This window comes from Dendrobates tinctorius, unplaced genomic scaffold (genome assembly GCF_039654945.1).
Source record: "Dendrobates tinctorius isolate UK_male_01 unplaced genomic scaffold, ASM3965494v1 ptg000108l, whole genome shotgun sequence".
Classification (NCBI taxonomy): Eukaryota; Metazoa; Chordata; class Amphibia; order Anura; family Dendrobatidae; genus Dendrobates; species Dendrobates tinctorius.
This window is the reverse complement of record NW_027361776.1, coordinates 4,360,531-4,387,412: the sequence shown is the minus strand read 5'-3', so window position 1 is coordinate 4,387,412 and position 26,882 is coordinate 4,360,531. Positions and strand designations below refer to the sequence as shown.

At 44.0% G+C, this 26,882-nt stretch overlaps 1 protein-coding gene across 13 annotated transcripts in view; it reads right to left on the bottom strand.

Moving 5' to 3' along the window:
* The window catches only part of SPDL1 (spindle apparatus coiled-coil protein 1), a 470,586-nt gene that overhangs the window by 186,450 nt on the left and 257,254 nt on the right, over positions 1-26,882 (bottom strand). For 12 of the 13 annotated variants that reach the window (XM_073589468.1, XM_073589469.1, XM_073589466.1 and 9 more), the window contains one exon: positions 23,135-23,245. The exons of the other annotated variant lie outside the window; for it this stretch is intronic. In XM_073589468.1, coding sequence (XP_073445569.1) covers positions 23,135-23,245 — 111 coding nt within the window. The remainder of the gene's footprint in view (positions 1-23,134; positions 23,246-26,882) is intronic. 13 annotated transcript variants of the gene reach the window in all.

Sequence of the window (26,882 nt, the reverse complement as noted above, 5' to 3'; positions counted from 1 at the left end):
GCATTCTACACGGACACATATAGGCGAGTTGCCACATACGCACGTGTGCACACACACACATGGGTGCTACGCTCACACACATAGGTGTACTATCCACACACAGGTGTTCCACACACATACACAGGCGTGCTGAGCGTACACAAAGGCATGCTACATGTGCACACATGCAGTGGTGCTACATGCGTGCTACCCACACACACTTGCTGCTATACGCACAGGTGTGCTACGTTCACTCACAGGGGTGCTACAGGAGTGCTACACGTACACACACACACAGGCATGCTACATGCGCACACACACAGGCATGCTACATGCGCACACACACAGGCATGCTACATGCGCACACACAGGCATGCTACACACATGCCACACACACAGGCATGCTACACACATGCCACACACACACAGGTGTGCTACGCACGAGCGCAAACATACAGGGGTGTGTCAAGTACACACATAGCCCTGCTACATGTGCAACATGCACAAAACACAAGCTTCCTACATGCAGGCGTGCTACATGCGCACACGTAAGCGTGCTACACGCAGGCTTGCTACAAGCACACACGCCGGTGTGCTACATGCGTGACACACACAGGCTTTCCACACGCTCACAGGCGTGCTATGCACGTGCGCGCACAGAGGCGTGCTACATGCACACAGGTTTGTTACAAGCTCAATCACAAGCATGCTATCCATGCACACACAGGCATGCTACAAGTCAATGACAAACTTCATACAAGCTTTGGATTGTGAACAAAGACAATGGGGTAGATTCATAAAAAAAATGCAAGTCACAAAAGGCATAAAAGCTTTGAAATGCTGCAAAATTGTTGCACAAGAATTTTGCTACATGACATTTTCACACTGGTCTTAATGAAGAGGTGTGCTAGAGTCAGACACTTTCAACTCATGAAGAGGCATACACTACTTCATGAATCAGGAACAAGTGATATACACTTTTGTAAGCAACTTATCACAAATCCTACTCCAGTCCCTGCTGCAGTAAGATACAGTTGTGGCCAAAAGTATTGACACCCCTGCAATTTTGTCAGATAATATTCAGTTTCAATCTGAAAATGATTGAAAACACAAATTCTTTGGTATTATCTTCATTTAATTTGTCTTAAATGAAAAAACACAAAAGGGAATGAAGCAAAAAGCAAAACATTGATCATTTCACACAAAACTCCAAAAATGGGGCAGACAAAAGTATTGGCACCCTCAGTCTAATACTTGGTTACACAACCTTTAGCCAAAATAACTGCGACCAACCGCTTCCGGTAACCATTAATGAGTTTCTTACAATGCTCTGCTGGAATTTTAGACCATTCTTCTTTGGCAAACTGCTCCAGGTCCCTGATATTAGAAGGGTGCCTTCTCCAAACTGCCATTTTTAGATCTCTTCACAGGTGTTCTATGGATTTCAGGTTTGGACTCATTGCTGGCCACCTTAGAAGTCTCCAGTGCTTTCTCTCAAACCATTTTCTAGTGCTTTTTGAAGTGTGTTTTGGGTCATTGTCCTGCTAGAAAACCCATGACCTCTGAGGGAGACCCAGCTTTCTCACACTGGGCCCTACATTATGCTGCAAAATTTATTGGTAGTCTTCAGACTTCATAATGCCATGCACACGGTCAAGCAGTCCAGTGCCAGAGGCAGCAAAGCAACCCCAAAACATCAGGGAACCTCCTCCATGTTTGACTGTAGGGACCGTGTTTTTTTCTTTGAATGCCTCTTTTTTTCTTCTGTAAACTCTATGTTGATGCCTTTGCCCAAAAAGCTCTACTTTTGTCTCATCTGAACAGAGAACATTCTTCCAAAATGTTTTAGGCTTTTTCAGTTAAGTTTTGGCAAACTCTAGCCTGGCTTTTTTTTGTCTCGAGGTAAGAAGTGGGGTCTTCCTGGGTCTCCTAACATACATTCCCTTTTCATTCAGACGCTGACGGATAGTACGGGTTGACACTGTTGTACCCTCGGAATGCAGGGCAGCTTGAACTTGTTTGGATGTTAGTCGAGTTTCTTTATCCAACATCCGCACAATCTTGCATTGAAATCTCTTCTCAATTTTTCTTTTCCGTCCACATCTAGGGAGGTTAGCCACAGTGCCATTGGCTTTAAACTTCTTGATGACACTGCACACGGTAGATACAGGAACATTCAGGTCTTTGGAGATGGACTTGTAGCCTTGAGATTGCTCATGCTTCCTCACAATTTGGTTTCTCAAGTCCTCAGACAGTTCTTTGGTCTTCTTTCTTTTCTCCATGCGCAATGTGGTACACACAAGGACACAGGACAGAGGTTGAGTCAACTTTAATCCATGCCAACTGGTTGCAAGTGTGATCTAGTTATTGCCAACACCTGTTATGTGCCACAGGTAAGTTACAGGTGCTGTTAATTACACAAAGTAGAGAAGCATCACATGATTTTTCGAACAGTGCCAATACTTTTGTCCACACTCTTTTTTATGTTTGGTGTGGAATTATATCCAATTTGGCTTTAGGACAATTCTTTTTGTGTTTTTCATTTAAGACAAATTAAATGAAGATAATAATACCAAAGAATTTGTGTTTGCAATCATTTTCAGGAAGAAACTGAGTATTATCTGACAAAATTGAAGGGTGTCAATACTTTAGGCCACAACTGTATGCGTCATAGTGAGCGCCATCTCATGAATTTCACAAGCAGCAGTCTCCATGACCTCTTCCTGCCCCAGCTCCAACCAGTGTGGTAAGGCAAGTAAAAAAATGGCATGAGAACACCAAAAACATAGCTTCAAGTTAAACCAAAATATTGCTACTTTCAACTTTTTACGCCAGTTAAAAAGCTTTGGTATCGGGCTCATTAACTTATTTATTGGTGAGCCTAGTTCTTTTAGGCCCTTCATAGTGCACTACCATTTGGAGTGCCGTGGTCTACAAGTAAAAGAAAATCTCTAACCTGCCCATAGCAACCTATCACAGCAAAGCTTTCATTTTTTTTTTTTAGCAGAATATAAAATGAAGGCTTTTTTATCATTGGTAACAAAGGGCAGCAAAATAGAATTAGACTTACCGGTAATTCGGTCTCTAGGAAACTTCCACGACAGTCACCTTGGAGGATGTCTCACCGCCCTAATGGGGGACAGGAAACACAAAGAGGTTAAATAACCCTTCCCTTCCTGCTACTTCCAGTGTTTTTTCTGGACATACTAGCATGAATAGTTACCGCCAAAGTGCAGGAATCATCCAATAAAGGTATTTAGATAGGGAGGGAAATTAGTGCTGTCATGGAAGGTTCCTAGAAACCGAATTACCAGTAAGTTTAATTCTATTTTCTCCAGTCACCTTCCACGAGTCACCTTGGAGTCATTCCAACACTAATTTTTAGGGAGGGACCACGGCTTGCAGAACTCGTCTGCCAAATGTTAGAACCCTATCAAAATTTAATCTATAGTGTCTGGTGAAAGTGTGAACAGAAGACCAGGTGGCGGCTCTGCATATCCGCTCCGATGAAGCGTTCCCTCTCGCTGCCCATGATGAAGCGACTGATTGAGTGGAGTGAGCCTTTAGAGACTTGGGAGGACAGAGATCTTTTGACGAATATGCCAAGCAGATGGCCTGTTTGATCCAGTTCGCAATTGTGATTTTTGCTGCTTTATTTCCTTTATTCTGTCCTGAATATTGGATAAAAAGGTTCTGGTCAATTCTCCAATCCTTGATTAGCTCAAGGTAACAGAGGACCACTCTGCGGACATCAAAAGTGTGGAATCTTTCTTCCTTCGTATTCGAAGGATTTGGGCAAAATGAGGGCAACACGATATAGAATCATAGAATCGTAGAGTTGGAAGGGACCTCCTGGGCCATCTGGTCCAACCCCCTGCTCAAGGCAGGATTCGCTAAATCATCCCAGTCAGATGTATGTCCAGCCTCTGTTTGAAGACTTCCATTGAAGGAGAACTCACCACTTCTCGTGGCAGCCTGTTCCACTCATTGATCACTCTGTCAAAAAGTTTTTTCTAATATCTAATCTGTGTCTCCTCCCATTCAGTTTCATCCCATTGCTTCTAGTCTTTCCTTGTGCAAATGAGAATAAAGTTGATCCTTCTACAATGTGACAGCCCTTTAGATATTTGTAGACAGCTATTAAGTCTCCTCTCAGTCTTCTCTTTTGCAAACTAAACATTCCCAAATCCTGCAACCTTTCCTCATAAGACAGGGTTTGCAGACCGGTCACCATTCTGGTCGCTCTTTTCTGAACTTGCTCCAGTTTGTTGATGTCTTTTTTAAAATGTGGTGCCCAAAACTGGACACAATATTCCAGATGAGGTCTGACCAAAGAGGAGTAGAGGGAAATAATGACTTCACGTGATCTAGACTGTATGCTTCTGTTAATACATCCTAGAATTTCATTTGCCTTTTTTGCTGCTGCATCACACTGTTGACTCATATTCAGTCTGTGATCTATTAGTATACCCAAGTCTTTTTCACATGTGCTGTCACTTAGCCCTATTCCTCCCATTCTATATATGCTTTTTTCATTTTTATTGCCCAGATGTAGTACTTTGCATTTCTCCCTGTTAAAAACCATTCTGTTAGTTGCTGCCCACTTCTCCAGTTTATTTATATCTTTTTGAATCCTCTCTCTCTCTTCTCTAGTATTAGCTATCCCTCCTAGCTTTGTGTCATCAGCAAATTTAATCAGTTTACCCTCAATTCCTTCATCTAAATCGTTGATAAAGATGTTGAACAATACAGGGCCCAGGACAGAGCCCTGTGGTACCCCACTTGAGACATTCTTCCAACTGGATGTGCAGCCATTTACGACCACTCTTTGGGTCCGATCACTAAGCCAGTTATGAATCCACCTAACAGTTGCCTTGTCCATTCCATACTTAGTCATTTTTTCAATAAGGATTGTAAGAGAGACTTTGTCAAATGCTTTGCTGAAGTCAAGATATACTATATCTACAGCATTTCCTTGATCCACCCAATCAGTGATACCGTCATAGAAGGAAATTAAGTTAGTCTGACATGACTTATTAGTTACAAACCCATGCTGACTCTGTTTAATCACTTCATTCCCATCCAGGTATTGACATACATGTTGTTTAATAATTTGTTCAAAGATCTTTCCTGGTATAGAAGTCAGACTCACCGGCCTATAGTTGCCTGGGTCCACCTTCTTCCCCTTTTTGAAGATAGGAACAACATTTGCTCTTCTCCAGTCTTCTGGCACTTCTCCTGTTCTCCAAGAATTTTCAAAGATTATGGAGAGGGGTTCAAAAATTTCTTCTGCTATCTCCTTCAGTACTCTGGGGTGTAATTCATCTGGACCTGGAGACTTGAATTCATTTAGGTTAGCTAAGTGTTTCCTCACTATCTTTCTGTTTATAGATATCCTGGATTCTTCTATTCCCTTAATAGGGCAGTGAATAACAGTTGATGTTACATTTCCTTTCTGAGAGAAAACAGATGCAAAATAGGAATTTAAAAGTTCAGCCTTCTCAACATCCTGTCTTACCATTTCATCATTTTCATCCTGTAAAAATCCTATAGCATCTTTGACTTTTCTTTTACTTTTGACATATCCCCAAAATCCTTTATTATTGCTTTTGACATCTCTTGCAAGCCTCAATTCATTTTCAGCTTTAGCTAATCTGATTTGTGCCCTGCAGGTTCTGCAGACAGCATTATATTCTTCTTTAGATATGCCTCCCTCTTTCCATTTCATAAACATTTTTTTCTTCCTTTTTAGCATGTGCTTAAGTTCTGTGTTCATCCATCCTAGTTTCCTTAAATGCTTCCTATTCTTCCCTCTTTTCGGAATTGTTAACAACTGTGCTTTGAGAATTTCATTTTTCAAGATTTCCCATCCTTCCTGGACATGTTTGTCTTTAAGGATATCCAGCCATTGGATCCCTCTAATTCTCTTTCTGAATCCCTTAAAATCTGCCTTTCTGAAATCTAACCTTGACGTCTGAGTCTTCACAGGTCTTCCGCCTCTAGTTATCCAAAATTCTAAAATAGCATGGTCGCTACCTCCTAGGGTCCCAGCCACTTTTACCTCCTCAACCATTTCCTCCCTGTTTATAAGGATTAGATCCAAGGTAGCAGTTCCCCTTGTTTTCTCCCCTACCTTTTGGAAGATAAAGTTGTCAGCAAGAGAGCATAAGAATTTCCTTGACCTGTTAGTTTTGCCTGAGAGAGATTCCCAACAAATGTCTGGATAGTTGAAATCTCCCATGACAACTATGTCATATTTTTTGGAGAACTTGGCCAATTGATGCATAAAGAGTTCATCCATATCTTCAGCTTGCACAGGCGGCCTGTAGTAAATGCCTACAATGGTGTCCTTTCCATTGTTCTGTCCTTGTATTCTTACCCAAACAGTTTCCACAGAACTCCCAGTCTCTGAAGCATCAATCTCTGTGCAGATATACGCGTTTCTAACATACAATGCGACACCCCCTCCTCATTTATCAAGTCTGTTTCTTGAAAATAAGTTGTATCCTTCTAGTCTTGTATTCCAATCATGTGTATTGTCCCACCAAGTTTCAGTGATTCCAATGACATCATATTTCTTTTCCTGTGTTAGTAGTTCCAATTCTCCTTGTTTGTTGCCCATGCTTTGTGCATTAGTATAGAAACACTTTAGTTTGTGATTGGTTTCTCTTTCTCCAATATTTTTATTAGATTCTTTCGTCTTTGTTCTTCCTTTCCACTTCTAATAGCCGAGTTCTCAATAGCATTTGTCAGGTGTATGGCTTTTTCTGGTCTTTTGCTTCCCTTCCCATGTTGTTCTAGTTTAAAGCTCTCCTTACAAGTGTAGCAAGGCAACTTCCAAATACATGCTTTCCAGTCTTCGTAAGGTGCACCCCATCTCTAGCAAGTAGTCCATCGTATAAGTAGTTCACTCCGTGATCCAGAAATCCAAATCGTTGCTGACGGCACCATCGACGTAGCCAGTTGTTCACCTGCAGAATCTTATTCCACCTCCTTGTTCCATGGCCATCCACTGGGAGGATGGAAGAGAAGACCACATGCGCTCCCAGTTCTTTCACTTTTTTACCTAAGTCTTCATAGTCTCTGCAGATGGTTTCCAGGTCGTTTCTTACGGTGTCATTTGTCCCCACATGTAGTAGCAGGAATGGGTAGTCATCTGTAGGTCTGAAGAGTCCTGATATCCTGTCAGACACATCTTTAATTTTTGCACCTGGAAGACAGCACATTTCTCTTGAAGTTATATCCGGTCTGCCTCTGTTCCTCTCAACAGGGAATCCCCCATGACCACCACTCTCCGTTTCTTCTTCACAACATTTTTCTTTCTCCATCCAGGAGGACTCTGAAGGCGTACAAGGTTGCTGTTTGTTGGCAAAGTCTTATCCTGATGTATTTCTTCATCGTTTTCCTGTGTGAGAGCCTGGTACTGGTTTCTGAGCAGTATGGGTGCCGACTGCCTCCTGATCCTCCTGCTTCTCTGGGTCACATGTCTCCATTCCTCTGTTTCTTCAGGTGCACTTCGAATTTCTTCTCTTTCTGTAACATGAAGAGATAATTCTGCTCTGTCCAAGAACTCTTCACCTTCCTTAATGATCTTCAACGTAGCTAACCTCTCTTCGAGATTTTGCAACTTTTCCTCCAACAGGGACACAAGCTTGCATTTGTGGCATGTGAAGTTTGGCTTTTCCACTGGTAAATCTGTGAACGTGTAGCAAGAAATGCAGCTCACCAAATGGCTCCTGGCCTCTTCCATCTTGAGATTTCTTAAAAACGATGAAAGATGAGCCAAAATTCCGATTTCCTCTTTTCAGCTGCAACGGCCAAAACCCAGTGATCGTTGAGCTCGCGGAGACTCTTCACTTATCCCAGAAGGCACTGGGAAAATGCAAATGATCTCCTCAAGACTCTTCCCCTGGTTTTCCGATTTCCTCTTTTCAGCTGCAACGGCCAAAACCCAGTGATCGTTGAGCTCGCGGAGACTCTTCACTTATCCCAGAAGGCACTGGGAAAATGCAAATGATCTCCTCAAGACTCTTCCCCTGGTTTTCCGATTTCCTCTTTTCAGCTGCAACGGCCAAAACCCAGTGATCGTTGAGCTCGCGGAGACTCTTCACTTATCCCAGAAGGCACTGGGAATATGCAAATGATCTCCTCAAGACTCTTCCCCTGGTTTTTGATCCCTGACCCCTATGAAAGTTTGAGACAACTTTACGCATAAAGGAGGGGTCCAAACATAGCACTATGCTGTCTGAGTTGAGAGATAGATATGGTTCTTGAACAGATAGGGCCTGCAATTCACCTACGCGCTTAGCTGTGGTGATTGCTACGAGAAAGACAGTCTTAAGTGTGAATATTTTCAGTGAAATTGAAGGTAAGGGCTTGAATGGGACCTGTGTTAGGCTATTGAGAACTAAATTAAGATCCCAGGGGGGAATCTGACTAGGAAGTGTAGGCCGTATTCGGCTTGCAACGGTCATAAACTGTTTGATCCAAAGGTGTCTAGCCAGGTCCTGGTCAAAGAAGGAACTAAGGGCAGAGACCTGTACCCTCAATGTGCTTGGAGTAAGCCCTAGCTCTAAACCCTTCTGGAGGCAATCTAGGACCTGGGCAATGTTGGTATGGAAGGGATAAGGGACACTATGAACACACCAGGAAGAGAACTTCTTCCATACTTTGCCATATATGGCATTGGTTACCGGTTTTCTGCTTTTTTGGATAGTCCGGATTACCCTATCCGAGGGACCTCTGGCTTTCAGGATGTTGGCTTCATTAACCAAGCCGCAAGGTTCAGTTTGTTGAGGTTTGGGAATAGTAGGGGACCCTGATGAAAGAGGTTGGTTTTTTGGGGTAGGAGTAAGGGACCTTCCTGGGCCATATCCATCAGAACGCTGTACCAGCTTCGCCCTGGCCACATTGGAGCAATAAGGATTGTCGTGACCTGGTCCAACTGGATCTTCTTTTGCGTCTTTGCCAGCATAGGGATTGGCGGGAAGGTGTAAGCCAGGTTAAAAACCCATGGATGGGCAAAAGCGTCCATCCCCCGCGGGCTCCGTACGTGGGACTGAGAGAGAAATATGTTCCTGTTTTTGCGTTTTGAGCATTCGCAAATAGATCGACCTCTGGGTCCCCCCCATCTCGGGGTCAGGGATTGGAAGACCGCATGCTTCAGACACCATTCTCCCGGATGGACATCCTTCCTGCTAAGGAAAACTGCCTGGATGTGGTCTGATCATTTTAAGTGTACCACTGAGATGGACAATAGGTGTTTCTCGCCACAATTAATTTTAGGCTGGTATACTTTGTGCCCCCTTGGTGTCAGAGGTAGGCTACCGTAGTTACTTTGTCGCAGTAAATCCGAACATGATGGTTTTGGGTGAGGGATGAAGCGGCTTTCACTGCTTTTTCCACCACCTTCAATTCTCTTAGAAGATCTGAACCCTATGTCCTGGGACCATTCTCCTTGGAAGTATGATTCCTCCACCACTCATCCTAACTGCTACCTCAGTCAGAGCTTCTTTTCCTTTAGTAAGCTGTTGATCATCAAGCAGTATACGATGACTTGGGTCCACATAAACAGCTGCCAGAAAATTTTTATTTTCCAATAGCTGTGTCTCTTTCCGTTTTATTGAAGTAGAAATGCCATCTGCGATTAAACCTCCTCTTTGGGACAGGCAAAATAGCAAGTTCTTCCACTCCCTTATGAAAATGCCAGGAGTTAAATCCTCAGCTTGTAATTTTTTAGTCACAGTAAATGAGTAATTAAGCAATTCCTTCAATTCAGCCACCTGTGTCCATTGACCTTCATTTAGGGTTACCTGAGGGTTCGCCATATCTATAAGAAATGGTTTTAGTTCAAGCAATCACTCAATCATTAAATAAGTGCTGCCACCGAGTGGCTTGATCGACAATTGCTCCTTTCCCAGCACGTCTCTTCAAGATGGAATCAATTTTAGGGGTTCTGGCGTTCCTCACTTTTCCAATCAGATTTCCAGCATGTCCCTCTTGCAGACTCTCTCTTATTGCCAGCTGCAGCGTGTGCACAACTTTCTCACTTTCTCCAGCTTGGGGCCCAGGAATCGAATCCTGTGCAGGGCAGGCACCCCTCCCCCTCCTCTCTCTGGTGAAGACGGCAGAAGACAGGACAGAGGAGGGGAGATTGCCCCCTGCAGTCTGAAGCCGGTGCAGCATACGAGTTTTGATAGGTGCGTGCCCCTGCTTCTAGGGGGGCAGCTGCCCCCCCGCCCCTCGTTGGCTACGGCCATGATTCACACACAGCGTTTTTGCGGATCATTTTTTTTGCAGTAAAATCCCAGCAAAGTCAATGGGTTTCAAGATATGACATTCAGACACATTGATTTGTGAAGATCCGTTTTTTGGGCTGAATGAGCATGTCAGTTTGTGTGGCGTTTTTCTAATCTGCTTTTGCTATTGAAAACATTATCTATGAGCTCAAAAACCTTTCAGGTAATGCAGTTTTTTAAAAAGTTGATCTGCTTTTACAGCTGAAAAACGTATCCTCAAAAAAAGCAGCAAAAACGCTGTGTGTGAATGTAGCCTTAGGTCCGGAATAGAACATTTCATAACTTTCCCAAATACATATGAAAAAATATTCAGCACATTCTGCATTGAACGACTTTACCCAATTTATTATATAATTTTAGGAGTCGGAGTCGGTCCATTTTATAGCGACTCCACCAAAATGAGCACCGACTCAGACTCCGACTCCACAACCCTGGTGCCGAGAATAGCTGTAGGGTGGGAAAAAAGGAATTAGACCTACCGGTAATTCTGTTTCCTGTAGTCCCTCAGGACAGCACCATGGAGGACGTCCTTCCTTGCCCTATAGTGGGACAGGATCAGAGAGAGGTTAAAAGGCACCTCCCACCTCCACCCTCCAGTGTTTTTTCAAAGTACCACCGAGGATGGATGGAAATGGTCTAAACACGCCCTTACAAACGCGTCCGTAAGACCCTTTAGCGGCTCCATCCCCATCTCGAGCCACGATGACCTGATGGATGAACAATCTGCCGATCGATTCCATGCAAGCCTAAAGACAAACATAAGGGAGGGAACTAAGGGTGCTGTCCTGAGGGACTACAGGAAACAGAATTACCGGTAGGTCTAATTCCTTTTTTCCCTTACGTCCCTCCGGACAGCACCATGGAGAATACCAAAGCAAAGGTCTCAGGGTGGGTACAGAAGCCCCCAGATCAAAGTTCTAGGTAAGAACCAGGCTAGATCCAGACATTATCTATAAGATGAGAAGAAATATAGATATCGAAAGGGATCTACAAAGGTAATCACCGCAGTGAGTGTCTGATATATGTCTATAATGGCCAATTTCAGTATGAATGTGGCTACAAGATTTGCAGTGGAACAACCTGTTGCACCCCAATACCACTAATGAACCGCAGTGAATTACAGTTATTGTGATAGATACTTATGAACACCGCAGTCACAGAAATAGGATTAAAACCTTATTGTTCAGCAAAAGGTATGGTGATAACCACAGCCATAATACAAAGAGGACTGTACAGACCGTTTATTCGCTGTATTTGCTTATAACACAGGATAGTTCCTTCGTCGGTCCTCCTGGGCCCGGCTTAAATCTTGGCTAGAGACCACCTTACCATACTACAAGGAAACCTGCAGGCCAGAGACCCTGCTCCGCTGGCCGATCAGAGCAATAACAGTACATGGAAAATAGCGGAGTATTGGGACGTATGTACCCTACTCATCCAGGAGGTCCTGTGTATTCTGAATCCTTTACATGTCTAAACCTCAAGAAAGGGTTGGCTATTATTTAAGACTAAGGAAATACTCCATCTGGCAGGTAACCTCTCCTGCCACTTACCAACATTGGCTTTTCGTTAGAAGCATTGAAAGGGAAATGTGGATCCTCACGCCTGTTTTACTGATGTTAGACACGGGAGTCTGGACTTTGGAACTGAGGAGAGTAAGTGTGTGCTTCTATACAAGTCATTAGCCCAGACACTGTAAATGTGTAAACTTATTCATATGTTATATCCTAAAAGGCAATCTTCTTAGAGATATTTATACCCCTGACTGCTATGGTGCGAGGAACCACACTCTTTAACTAGAGGGAAGTAGGTTTCCTCCCATCGCAGAGGGGATTGACTACTGCGAGGCAGATGGGCTATGGGCTCTCGACTGCCAGAGTCATGGATACCGCTTCTTTACCTTAGGAGCCCTGACTCCCGTAAGAGCAGCGAGTATGGGATCCTCTGCCACCTGATGCAGGGCTGCTGAACCGCCACCAGGTACAAAAAGTAGTGATGCCACCCCTGGTAAACATAATAGAACTGATTTATAGGACAAGAATCTGCCTAACGGGTCTCTATCAAGGAAACCAGTCCGACTGCTCTATGTGGAGTCGGGAAGAATTGTTTCCTCCCACCTTATGGGATTTTCTGCACCCAGGCTATGTCCACTTAAAGGATGAACCCCAAAGACGTATGTCTCGCTTTAAAAGTTGACTATGAGAGGGACCTGCCTTTAGCCCTCAAGACAGTAACTCGCTTTAGAGTTCTGTTCCAAATAGAAGAAATGCTAAGTTACTAGGCCAATTCAAGCATAACTGTTCGTCTGGCTAAGTCCAGCTGCCAAGAATGAAGCAACCGAAACTGGGTCTAGGCCCGAAACACAAAGACCAGAGTTGGGGCCTGAGACAACCATACAAGGTGTGGCCCACAAAAATGCCTAGGACAGAAGGTCTAAGCCAGAGGCCCAAAGCCACAGCACCCGAGGTATTATGAAGCACAGAGGTATTAGGACCCATAAACGACCCCCTGAGGCGCAGGGGTACCAAAGCCTTATGACGCCATATGATGCACAAAAGCCTTATGCTGTACAGAAGCGCTATGAAGCAATATGATGCGTAGAGCCACTGTGAAGGCTTATGATGCAATATGATGCACCCAGGGACTATGAAGCTATATGATGCAGTATGACGCACAGACACTATAGAGCTCTATGTTGCAGCACAAAGGCACTATGAAGCCACATAGTGGAATACGCTGCACAGAGGTCCCATGATGTCGCATGGTGAACAGAGGCACTATGCAGCCCCCTGATGCAGTCTGATGCACAAGGGAACTATGAAGCCACATGATGTACAAAGGGCACTATGAAGCCATATGATGACGTATGATGTACCAAAGTACTATGACGCCATATGATGCACAGAGGTACTATGAAGCACAATGATGCAACCTGAAGCGCAATGATGCAATATGATGCACAATGATACAATATGATGCACAATGATACAATATGATGCACAATGATACAATATGATGCACAATGATACAATATGATGCACAGTGATGCAATATGATGCACAGTGATGCAATTTGATGCACAGTGATGCAATTTGATGCCCAGTGATGCAATTTGATGCACAATGATACAATATGATGCACAGTGATGCAATATGATGCACAGTGATGCAATATGATGCACAGTGATGCAATATGATGCACAGTGATGCAATATGATGCACAGTGATGCAATATGATGCACAGTGATGCAATTTGATGCATAATGATGCAATTTGATGCACAATGATACAATATGATGCACAATGATACAATATGATGCACAATGATACAATATGATGCACAATGATACAATATGATGCACAATGATACAATATGATGCACAGTGATACAATATGATGCACAGTGATGCAATATGATGCACAGTGATGCAATATGATGCACAGTGATGCAATATGATGCACAGTGATGCAATATGATGCACAGTGATACAATTTGATGCACAATGATACAATATGATGCACAATGATACAATATGATGCACAGTGATGCAATATGATGCACAGTGATGCAATATGATGCACAGTGATGCAATTTGATGCACAGTGATGCAATATGATGCACAATGATACAATATGATGCACAGTGATGCAATTTGATGCACAGTGATGCAATATGATGCACAGTGATACAATATGATGCACAGTGATGCAATTTGATGCACAGTGATGCAATATGATGCACAATGATACAATATGATGCACAGTGATACAATATGATGCACAATGATACAATTTGATGCACAATGATACAATATGATGCACAGTGATGCAATATGATGCACAGTGATGCAATTTGATGCACAGTGATGCAATATGATGCACAGTGATGCAATTTGATGCACAGTGATGCAATTTGATGCACAGTGATGCAATATGATGCACAGTGATACAATATGATGCACAGTGATGCAATTTGATGCACAGTGATGCAATATGATGCACAATGATACAATATGATGCACAGTGATGCAATTTGATGCACAGTGATGCAATATGAGGCACAATGATGCACAGAGGCAGTATGGCGCACGGCGGTCGTATGGTGCACGGCGGCAACATATCGTGCACGGCAGCAGCATGTCGTGCACAGCGGCCGTATGTCGTGTACAGCGGCCGTATGTCGTGCACAGCGGCCGTATGTCGTGCACAGCGGCCGTATGTCGTGCACAGCGGCCGTATGTCGTGCACAGCGGCCGTATGTCGTGCACAGCGGCCGTATGTCGTGCACAGCGGCCATATGTCGTGCACAGCGGCCATATGTCGTGCACAGCGGCCATATGTCGTGCACAGCGATACGATGTTCAGCGGCGATACGATGCACAGAGACAAAAACGATGCCCCCATGATGTAATATGATGCACAGATTACGGCCCTGCTTGAAGGTGCCAAACAAGAGGCCAGGTCCCCAGCTACCTCCAAGAGAGCAATCAGAGATCCGGATAAACCTTCGCTCTGAATAGTATATCTCAATTGTCAGACCAGCTCCACCTGAAGGAGCTAATTAATGAGACTCAGGTGGAGAGCAGACTCCCTGGAGACCCTGTGTTGCATTCCACCATGTGTCCAGCCATAAGGCTCTGTGCAGACCTGGTCTGCAACTAACTGAGGTCCCATTATGAGATGTGGCTTGGACAAATGGCCTTACTATAGCCTAGAGGTCCAAGGCCTAGCTGCTTATATGTGGAGCATATCTCAGCACATGAGGCTCTAGGCCCAGCTTTGGCACCAAGGCATGAGGCTAGTATTAACCCAGAGGCCAGGCTCTGAACACAACATTCCAGCGTGCACTCACCTGTGCTGGCTCCACACCTGCTAGAAAGACAGGGGGAGCTGGTAACGCCGAGAGCCTACCATGGAGGGAATTGGCGTTCGGTCAGGAATGTTGTATTACTGCCAGTGATTTCCCCACGAGATCCAAGAAACTAGGCTGTTGCCTGTCTCGTTCTGCACTTCCGCGTTCTGCCATGGAACGCACGCCGACCTTATGCTGACGTTGCCGGAGGCGCGGCGGCCTTCTCCACCGCATGCTTTCCGGAATTAACCATGTTTTGCCGGCCGGCGTCCGAGCCGAGAGCCTCCCACCGGGAGGAGCGGCTCAACCCAGGAGCACGTCCGCTCGACTGGTCTCTGGGGCAGAGGGACTCCCCACCGGGAAGTGTCGGCCCTGGGCCCCTTGGCAGGGGGAAGGATTGGACGCACCGCACGATCCCCCTGAGCCCATCATGCAGGCTGGCTGAGGAACTTCTCTAAGAGGTGTCAGCCACGGTCCACTTGACAGCGGGGAAGAGAGGGCTGAGACCCCCAATCCCGTCTGGTACAACGAATGACGGCTGAGGGACCTCTCCCAGAGAGGAATCAGCCACAGACCACCTGCCAGGGGAATGGAAAGCAATAAATGTCCACAGGCTATCTTCGCTCTAAGAGCAACCTCTCATACAACCGTCCCCTGCCGGGACAGGAAAAACACTGGAGGGTGGAGGTGGGAGGTGCCTTTTAACCTCTCTCTGATCCTGTCCCACTATAGGGCAAGGAAGGACGTCCTCCATGGTGCTGTCCGGAGGGACGTAAGGGAAAATGGGGGGGGAAAAGCTTTGCTTTGTCCTTGTGCACCTGCAGGTGCATAGGTCTTTTGCGCCTCCTGCTTAATGAATGTTTTGATACTGTCAAAGAGGGAGGGCTGTTCGGTATGTAATATGTCCTGCGTACAAGGTTGGCACAGCTTCCTATAGTCAGAGGGAAGCCTGGATCCACAAACACCACACTTGCGGTTGGGTTTATTCTTTGGGTCAGCGACCTTTTCTCCCTAAAAAAGGAGAGAGAAGGTATACTAAATGACCCATGCCACCAATGCTTGGACAGTAAGGGACCGGCCCTGCTACTCACGGTAGGAGGGGGAACGCCAAGCTCTGCAGACGCAGCTGTCAAAGGTTTGTCGCCGTCCATAGTCAGCTCACCAGTCACACAGACAGACACACTGTGTCTTACCTTGAGCTCCTGACCCGGATATAATGGAGTCCTCCAGCATTCTATTGTGTGCCCCTCCTCCCTCTTGGTCCACAGGGAGGAACCTTCAAAACGATCTTGGCCACAATTCAAGCGCCGGAGACCTCTGATCCCCCAGGGCGACTGAGGGCATGTGCGTTCCAGCGTGGAACGCAAAAGGACGAGAACCGGAAGTGCGCCGCAAAGTCACCTCCGGTGCGTGCGGACCCCGGCGCTCGGCAGCATGTGAGGAGGATGCCAGGGAGCTACGGGAGGACGCCGGCTGCACAACACTGCCCCGCTTTACCCCGAAGAGGCGCAGGAAGGGGTTCCGAGTTACATGGCCCATGGAGACAGGAGCAGCCACCTGGAGGAGGAGAGGCGAACCCTCCAACATCGGCTGCCCGGCATGGTAAGTTTTCTAGGAGCTCCACTCGCCGGCCGCGGCAGCACCTATAACCTCTTCATGTCCCACTGGGGGACAGGAAAAACACTGGAGGTAGCAGGAAGGGGAGGGTTATTTAACCTCTTTGTGTTTCCTGTCCCGCCTTTAGGGTGGGGAGACATCCTCCAAGGTGACTGTCATGGAAGATGACTAGAGAAAAACAGATTTTCTTTTAGAATAATTCAAAACTTTTGAAATATAGCTTAAGTAACATGGGAGAAGTCTCAGAGTCAATGATTATATTATGTACTTCACAGGATTTCAGACTGACATATGTACACATTAGTTTATGTAATGAGAGGAAATGTAAAGATGTAACAGAGTTGGGATGAAATACAAGAACCATTGAGAATACGGATAGTGAGTAGGCATTTGATGTGACTTTAACCCCTTCCTGACATCCGACGTACTATCCCGTCCACGGTACCCGGGCCCGTATGACCGTGGACGGGATAGTACCTCTACCGCGATCAGCGGCGCCCACGTGGTGAGCGCCGCTGATCGCGGCCGGGTGTCAGCTGATTATCACAGCTGACACCCGGCACAATGTGTCAGGGGCGGTCACGGACCGCCCCCGACACGTTAACCCCTTGCACACCGCGATCAAACATGATCGCGGTGTACCGGGAGTTAAAGGGAAGCATCGGCAGGGAGGGGGCTCCCTCCGTGCTTCCCTGAGCCCCCCACGGCAGCGCAATGTGCAGCGCTGCTGCGGGGGGCTCCTATCCTCCAGGCCCCCGAATCCAAGATGGCGACGGGGGCCTTCGGGGACCTGAGGAAGCTGGCTTCCTCAGTGCCTGCAAAGCGCAGGCATGAGGAAGCCTTCGGCACTGCCTGTGACAGATCGCTGATCTGTCACAGTGATCTGTGATGTGACAGATCAGCTATCTGTCACGGGACAGTGATGTCCCACCTGGGACTATGTAATAAAGTAAAAAAAAAATTAAAAAAAAATGTAAAAATAAATTTAAAAAAATCGCCAAATAAATTAGTAAAAAAAAAAAAAAAAATATTCCCCAATAAATTCATTTTTTGAAAATAAAAAAAAAATAAAAAAATAAAAGTACACATATTAGGTATCGCCGCGTCCGTAACGACCTGCCCTATAAAACTGTCCCATTAGTTAACCCCTTTAGCGAACCCCTTAAAAAATAAAAATAAAAAACGAAGCAGAAAATAATGATTTATTATCATACCGCCAAACAAAAAGTGTAATAACGCGCGATCAAAAAGACGCCTATAAATATCCATGGAACCGCTGAAAACGTCATCTTGTCCCGCAAAAAACGAGCCGCCACACAGCATCATCAGCGAAAAAATAAAAAAGTTATAGCTCGCAGAATAAAGCGATGCAAAAATAATTATTTTTTATATAAAATAGTTTTCATTGCATAAAACCGACAAAACATAAAAAAACGACCTAAATGAGGTATCGCTGTAACCGTACTGACCCAAAGAATAAAACCGCTTTATCAATTTTACCGCACGCGGAACGGTGTAAACGCACCCCCCCAAAAGAAATTCATGAAACGCTGGTTTTTGTTCATTCTGCGTCCCAAAAATCGGAATAAAAAGCGATCAAAAAATGTCACGTGCCCGAAAATGGTACCGATAAAAACGTCAACTCGTCTCGCAAAAAATAAGACCTCACATGACTCGGTGGGTCAAAATACGGAAAAATTATAGCTCTCAATATGTGGTGATGCAAAAACTATTTTTACAATAAAAAGCGTCTTTTAGCGTGCGACAGCTGCCAAATATAAAAACCGCCATAAATAGTAAATCAAACCCCCCATTATCACCCCCTTAGCTAGGGAAAAATAATAAAATTAAAAAAAATGTATTTATTTCCATTTTTCCATTAGGGCTAGGGTTAGGGTTAGGGCTAGGGTTAGGGCTAGGGTTAGGGCTAGGGTTAGGGCTTGGGATAGGGCTTGGGATAGGGCTAGGGTTAGGGCTGAGATTAGGGTTAGGGGTGTGTTGGGGTTCGGGTTGGAGTTAGAATTGGGGGTTTCCACTGTTTGGGCACATCAGGGGCTCTCCAAATGCAACATTGCGTCTGATCTCAATTTCAGCCAATTCTGAGTTGAAAAAGTCATATGGTGCTCCTTCCCTTCCAAGCTCTGCCATGCGCCCAAACAGTGTTTTACCCCCACATGTAGGGTATCAGCCTACTCAGGACAAATTGCAAAACAATTTTTGGGGTCCAATTTCTCCTGTTACCCTTAGGAAAATAAAAATTTGGGGGCAAAAATATCATTTTTGTGGAAAAAAATGATTTTTTTATTTTCACGTCCGAGTGTTATAAACTTCTGTGAAGCACTTGGGGGTTCAAAGTGCTCACCACACATCTAGATAAGTTCCGTGAGGGGGTCTAGTGTCCAAAATGGGGTCACTTGTGGGGAGTTTCAATAGTTTAGGTACATCAGGTGCTCTCCAAACGCACATGACACCAGCATCAAAGTCTGCATTCCAAAACGTCACTGCTTCCCTTCCGAGCCCCGACGTGTGTCCATACAGTAGTTTTCTCCCACATATGGGGTGTCAGCGTACTCATGACAAATTGGACAACAACTTTTGGGGTCCAATTTCTCCTGTTACCCTTGGGAAAATGAAAAAATTGGGGACTAATTGATCATGTTTGTGGAAAAAATACGATTTTTTTATTTTCATGCCCGGGCATTATAAACTTCTGTGAAGCCCTTGGGGGTTCAAAGTGCTCACCACAGATCTAGATAAGTTCCTTAGGGGTTCTCGTTTCCAAATTGGGGTCATTTGTGGGTGTTTCCACTGTTTAGGTACATTAGGAGCTCTCCAAAGGCAACATGACAACCGCAGACCATTCCATCAAAGTCTGCATTCCAAAACGTCACTACTTCCCTTCCGAGCCCTGACGTGTGTCCATACAGTAGTTTTCTCCCACATATGGGGTGTCAGCGTACTCATGACAAATTGGACAACAACTTTTGGGGTCCAATTTCTCCTGTTACCCTTGGGAAAATGAAAAAATTGGGGACTAATTGATCATGTTTGTGGAAAAAATACGAATTTTTTATTTTCACGCCCGGGCGTTATAAACTTCTGTGAAGCACTGGGGGGTTCAAAGTGCTCACCACACATCTAGATAAATTCCTTGGGGGGTCTAGTTTACAAAATGGTGTCATTTGTGGGGGGTTTCCACTGTTTAGGTACATCAGGGGTTTTCCAATCGCGACATGGTGTCCGATCTCAATTCCAGCCAAAAACGTCAAATGGCGCTGCTTCCCTTCCGAGCTCTGCCATGCGCCCAAATAGTGGTTTACCCCCACATGTGGGGTATCAGCGTACTCAGGACAAATTGCACAATAACTTTTAGGGTGCTGTTACCCTTGGAAAAATAAGAATTGAGGGTGAAAAGATCATTTTTGTGGAAAAAATATGATTTTTTAATTGTACGGCTTTATGTTAAAAACTTCTGTGAAGCCCTTGGGGGTTCAAAGTTCTCACCACACATCTAGATAAGTTCCTTAGGGGGTCTAGTTTCCAAAATGGTGTCATTTGTGGGGTGTTTCCACTGTTTTGGTACATCAGGGGTTTTCCAATCGCGACATGATGTCCGATCTCAATTCCAGCCAAAAACGTCAAATGGCGCTGCTTCCCTTCCGAGCTCTGCCATGCGCCCAAATAGTGGTTTACCCCCACATGTGGGGTATCAGCATACTCAGGACAAATTGCACCATAACTTTTAGGGTCCTGTTACCCTTAGGAAAATAAAAATTGGGGTGAAAAGATCATTTTTGTGGAAAAAATATGATTTTTTAATTGTACCGCTGTACGTTATAAACTTCTGTAAAGCCCTTGTGGTTTCAAAGTTCTCACCACATATTTAGATAAGTTCCTTGGGGGGGTCTAGTTTCCAAAATGGGGTCACTTGTAGGGGGTTTCCACTGTTTAGGTACATCAGGGACTCTCCAAACTTGACATGGCGTCCGATCTGAATTCCAGCCAATTTTGCAATGAAAAAGTCAAACGGCGCTCCTTCCATTCTGAGCTCTGCCATGCGCCGAAACAGTCGTTCCCCCCCACAAATCAGGTATCAGCGTACTCAGGACAAATTGCACAATAACTTTTGCAGTCCAATTTCTCCTGTTACCCTTGGTAAAATAAAAAAAATTGAACCTGAAGTATTTTTTTTGTGAAAAAAAGTTAGATGTTCATTTCTTTTTAAATATTCAAAAAAATTCCTGTGACGCACCTAATGGGTTAATAAACTTCTTGAATGTGGTTTTGAGCACCTTAAGGGGTTCAGTTTTTAGAATGGTGTCACTTTTGGGTATTTTCTATCATATAGACCCCTCAAAGTGGCTTCAAATGTGATGTGGTCCTAAAAATAAAATGGTGTTGTAAAAATGAGAAATCGCTGGTCAACTTTTAACCCTTATAACTTCCTAACAAAAAAAAATTTTGGTTCCAAAATTGTGCTGATGTAAAGTAAACATGTGGGAAATGTTACTTATCAAGTTTTTTGTGTGCCGTATCTCTGTGATTTAAGGGCATAAAAATTCAAAGTTGGAAAATTGGGAAATTTTCAAAATTTTTGCCAAATTTCCATTTTTTTCACAAATAAACGCAAGTTATTTGAATGAAATTTTACCACTAACATGAAGTACAATATGTCACGAGAAAACAATGTCAGAATCACCGGGATCCATGGAAGCGTTCCAGAGTTATGACCTCATAAAGGTACAGTGGTCAGAATTGTAAAAATTGGCCCGGTCATGAACGTGCAAACCACCCTTGGGGGTGAAGGGGTTAAACACAGCTGTGCTGGCAATGCTTTGCAAGGAGGAGACCGGGCTGTGGGTACCTGTGCTGGTCCGGGTCCGAAACTGTTGAGGCTGCGTCCCATGTTGCCCGGGGGAAGGAATAGGGGAATGGACAAACCCTAGGACCCGGGAAGAGGGGGCGTGTTCAGGAAAGACTCAGATAGTTTAATGGAACTTTTTATGGATTTTGTGCGCTGCTTGACATAACAGACCAGTACTCGTGCATTAAAAGATCAATGTTTTATTTATTTCCCACGCGTTTCGAAGGGGATATATTATCCCTTGAGGAAGAAGTGATTTATACTTCGAAACGCGTTGGAAAATTAATAAAACATTGATCTTTTAATGCACGAGTACTGGTGTGTTATGTCAAGCAGCGCACAAAATCCATAAAAAGTTCCATTAAACTATGTGTTTCGGCGGTCACTGGTTTGACCTTTGGATGTGTAGCAGCTGACTGTTAATTTCATGCGCTATACCTCTCCTTTATCAGGTGAGAAGAATTTTAAAACCTTTTGTACCCTGTTTATCGGATAAGACCCTATTTGCGCTTCTCTCCGTTCCTATAGTGTGAATCAGGAAAGACTCAGAGCAGAAAGTGCGCAAAGCGGCAGGCAGCTTCCCGCCATTGGGGAGAGTGCAGGACAGGGCGCAGCGTGCTCTGCACTCCGAGCAGCAGCACCGCGATGGACTGCGGCCGAAATCTCCTGGACACTCTAGCGGAACCGTGAGTGTGGGAGGCGCCGTGCGCTTGGCTAAGCAAAGTGCCGTGCACGTGGAGAGAAGTGTGGGCGGTTGCAGGACATTGAAGTGAGGTCTCCGTTGCCAACTGGCACGCGTCAGCCCGCATTTAGTACAGAGACTTCTGCAGGTTTTCCAGCTTTAATTGTGCAGGATTATGGACTAGGGGCTCAGCAGTAGATGCCAGAGACCGACCGCTGCAGTCAGAAGACAGACCCCTAACCTTTGACCCCCACCAGAGGACACTACGCCGGCTGTTGCCAATACTACTACTACCCCCACTGGACTGTGGATTAAGGACATCAATAGGAGCTACGATAAGTAGTGTTTGAAACTTAGACTGTTGCTCTCATTCTGCTTATTTCATTTATTCCTGATTGATTAACTTTGTTCCCCTGCACTTTAACTCCCTGCGAGATTACTTTAACTCTTTATTGTTCAGAATAAATCATACGGTTATATCGTTCTTCTCTGAAACCCCTGCGTACTGCATCTCAGCACCTGGTTACAGCTTTAAGGAAATCAATGACTGTTCAAATCCAGCACGAATTTGGTAGGTTTGAAAAGTCTTTATGTGCTGACAGATTACATCTGTGGCATGGTAAAACAGTTCAGTTTAAATTCCTACCTACTTGTTTCTATTTATTTGCTCCTGTGAAGCCAAATCTTTTCATCCATAACCAGGGGAGAGGATATCGATGCAAAATAAGGAAGTAGGAAAGGTGTAGTTAACGGTTTGGCCATGCCAAGGGTGCACTGAGGGTCTGTACTTGGTTTAAACATTTATTTTGTGCTGACAGACTCCCATTAAAGTTGCAACTATACCTTCATTCGGTGCATTTGCTGTCTGGAAAAAGCATGTTGTTTCTGAAGTGACTGGTACTGAACTTTCATACCGATCAGCTTGCGTTCCATTTCTGCTCTACGGTCTTCCACCTGAAAGATACAAAGTACATGTCAAAAAGCAACACCACTTGTTCTTGCATTTCTATTTAAAATTTCAAAGTACAGCCATGTGTCTTCTGCTTCAGTTCATTTTGAAGAAACTGTAAAATGTATACATGTAAAAGGAGTAATTTTAAGTCACTAGCTTGGCCCATGCACAATTTTCGCACATTGGCTGTCGAGGGCGCAGGCACTTTTAGAAAAAGCAAGCTGGTCAAATGTAAATATATTTCACGAGCTGATGAACACAGACAGGTATTTATATACGTAGATTGGTAATACAATAAATTGTTTTGATAAGTAGAGGCCAAAAAATGTTTTCCGGTTGTGGTGCCACCTGCAGGTCATTGTGTCTTCCTGCAGGTTTATGAAAATGACTGTTTAAATTGTATTTACTGATAAAATTGTGAATGAGTGGTTTGTTTGGCTGTTTTCTTGCTGAAGGGAGCAATTTTACCTTTCAAATGGTGTACCGTGTGTGTGGGCGAAGTAATCAGCGAAAAAGCAGTGCATGTTTACAAATGTGTTGGTAGTGTGCTTTGGGGTACTGTGGTGCCGCCTGCAGGTCATTTTTCCTTACTGCCGGTTTATGAAAATTAATGTTTAAACTGTATTTTGCGATCAAATTGTAGATGTGTTGGTTGTTCGGCTATTTTCTTGCTGAAGGGGGCAAGTTTTCCTTTCCAACGGTGTATCATTTGTGTGTGTATGGGTCCAGTACGAACGGGGATACAAAGGAATCACCGAAAAACAGTGTTTAGAAATAATAAAATAGATTGGCCATTTATTACTGGTAGTACAGCTTTTTTAGAAAATTACCAGCATTTCTATACATAAAGTGGCTGCTGATGGAGAAGCATGTGTCCAGGTCGGACCATCAGCCTCCTCCAATAGAAAATCAGATTTTACAATTGGAGGAGGCTGATTGACAGGTCTGGTCACATGTGCTTCCCCAGCAATTATTGAATGATCAAAAGTGCTGGTTAATTTGTTAGGAAAGCTGGAATAATAAGAGAAAAATGGCAGACCTCTTTATAAATTCCATTAACCCCTGAAGGTATTTTTGTGTTTGCATTTTTGTTTTCTGCTTCCCTTCTTCCCAGAGCCATAACTTTTTTATTTTTCGGTCAATACAGCCATGTGAGGGCTTGTTTTTGCGGGACAAGTTGTACTTTTGAATGAAACCATTGGGGGGGGGGTCACTGCCAGACGGTCCTCCTCTCCCTCCCTCTGGTAAGATAGCTCACTTACATCCATGGTTGTCTCCTAGCGTGACTTTCCTTCATTCATGCCTATGTTTGCCCACATTATATGGATGCTATGTACCTCCCTTATGATTGAGTTGTGCTCAGGGCAGGCACTGGGAACATTCTGAGCCACATGGCTTTTAACCATTTACGGGGTGGCATTACATTATTGGGCTTTTTTTTGATTAGGCACATTGCTTGGAATATTCATATGAGGATATTGTTTCCATCTTGGGGAGAGAGGCTGCTTAGGTGTATATTAATCTGCGACACATTGACACTTTAATATGATCTTGTGCATTTTTTGTATGTTACTTTTTAATAACAAAAATTATTGATACTTTTTGCATAATCATCGTTTGCTCCTTCTTGCTCTGGTTTATAATGGTTTTACCATGTAGTGTACTCGAAAATTGGGAAAAAAAATTCCAACTGCGGTGAAAGTGCAATTCCACAATTTGTTTTGCTTTTTTTTTTTTTTTTACTAGGTTCACTAAATGCTCAAACTGACCTGCCATTATGAATCTCCAGGTCATTACGAATTCATAGACACCAAACATGTCTAGGTTCTTTTTAATCTAAGTGGTGAAAAAAAAATTCAAACTTTGTAAAAAAAAAAAAAAAAAAAAAAAAGCCGATACTTGTAACGTCTCCATTTTACGTGATCTCGGGTTGGGTGAGGGCTTATTTCTTGTGTGCCGAGCTGACTTTTTTTAACCCCTTTACCCATATTAATGACCAGCCCAATCTTTACAATTCTGACCACTGTCCCTTTATGAGGCGTTAACTCTGGACCACTTGCATGGATTCCGGTGATTCTGACATTGTTTTCTCGTGACATATTGTATTTCATGATGGTGGTAAAGTTTCTTTGATATGACTTGCGTTTATTTGCCGAAAAAAACTGAAAGTTTGCCAAAATTTTGAAAATTTTGCAATTTTCCAACTTTGAATTTTCATGGCTTTAAATCAGAGAAAAGTCACACAAAATACTTAATAAGTAACATTTCTCACATGTCTACTTTACATCAGCACAATTTTGGAACAAATTTTTTTTTGTTAGGAAGTTAAAAGGGTTAAAAGTTAAACAGCAATTTCTAATTTTTACACCACCTTTTTTTTTATGGACCACATCACATTTGAAGTCACTTTGTGGTCTATATGATAGAAAATACCCAAAAGTGACACCATTCTAAAAACTGCACCCCTCACGGTGCTCAAAACCACATTCAAGAAGTTTGTTAACCCTTCAGGTGCTCCACAGGAATCTTTGTAATGTTTAAAAAAAACGAACATTTAACTTTTTTTTTTTTTTTACAAAAAATTTACTTCAGATCCAATTTTTTTTTTTAATTTTACCTAGTGTAACAAGGAGAAAATGGACCTCAAAAGTTGTTGTACAATTTGTCCTGAGTACGCTGATACCCCATATATGCAGGTAAACCACTGTTTGGGTGCATGGCAGCGCTCAGAAGGGAAGGAGCGCCATTTCACTTTTTCAATGCAAAATTGTCTGGAATTAAGATCGGACGCCATGTCACGTTTGGAGAGCCCCTGATGTACCTAAACAGTGGAAACCCCCGACATATGACACCATTTTGGAAACTAGATCCCCTAAGAAACTTATCCAGATGTGTGGTGAGCACTTTGAACCACCAATTGCTTCACAGAAGTTTATAACGTTGAACCGTAAAAATAAAATCATTTTTTCCACAAAAATGATCTTTTTGCCCCCAATTTTTTTATTTTCCCAAGGGTAACAGAAGTAATTGGACACCAAGAGTTATTGTACAATTTTTCCTGATTACACGGATACCCCATATGTGGGGGTAAACTACTGTTTGAGCACATGGCAGAGTTCACAAGGGAAGGAGCGCCAGATTTTACTGTTTTGGTTTGCAGGTGTCATGACTCACTGGGAGAGCACAAGATGCCAAAACAAAGGAACCCCCCTTAAATGACCCGATTTTACGAACTACACCTCTCAATTAATTCATGTAGGGGTGCAGTAATCATACTGATACCATGGGTGTGTCATAGAACTTTATACGATTGGGCAGCCATGAGGAGAGACTCGGGAGAAACAAAGAGCCATCTGCCTATTCATGTGAATGGGTCTGTGCAAATGTCAGTGTGTTTCCACGGACTGTGTGGCCATGGGCAAAGCATTAACATGTCCATTTTTTAATGTCAGCACGTGCCACAAAACATCCAGCACATGTGCATATGAATAGCACATATGGATGTCATTCATGTGACACGCATTGGTGCCGGGAAAGAAGCATTACAGTAAGCGCTGTTCACCGTAGCTGGGTGCGAACACAGCTTTCCTCATTCTCCCCTGCTTGTGCTGATCGCCGGCAGAGCAGGGGAGAATGAGA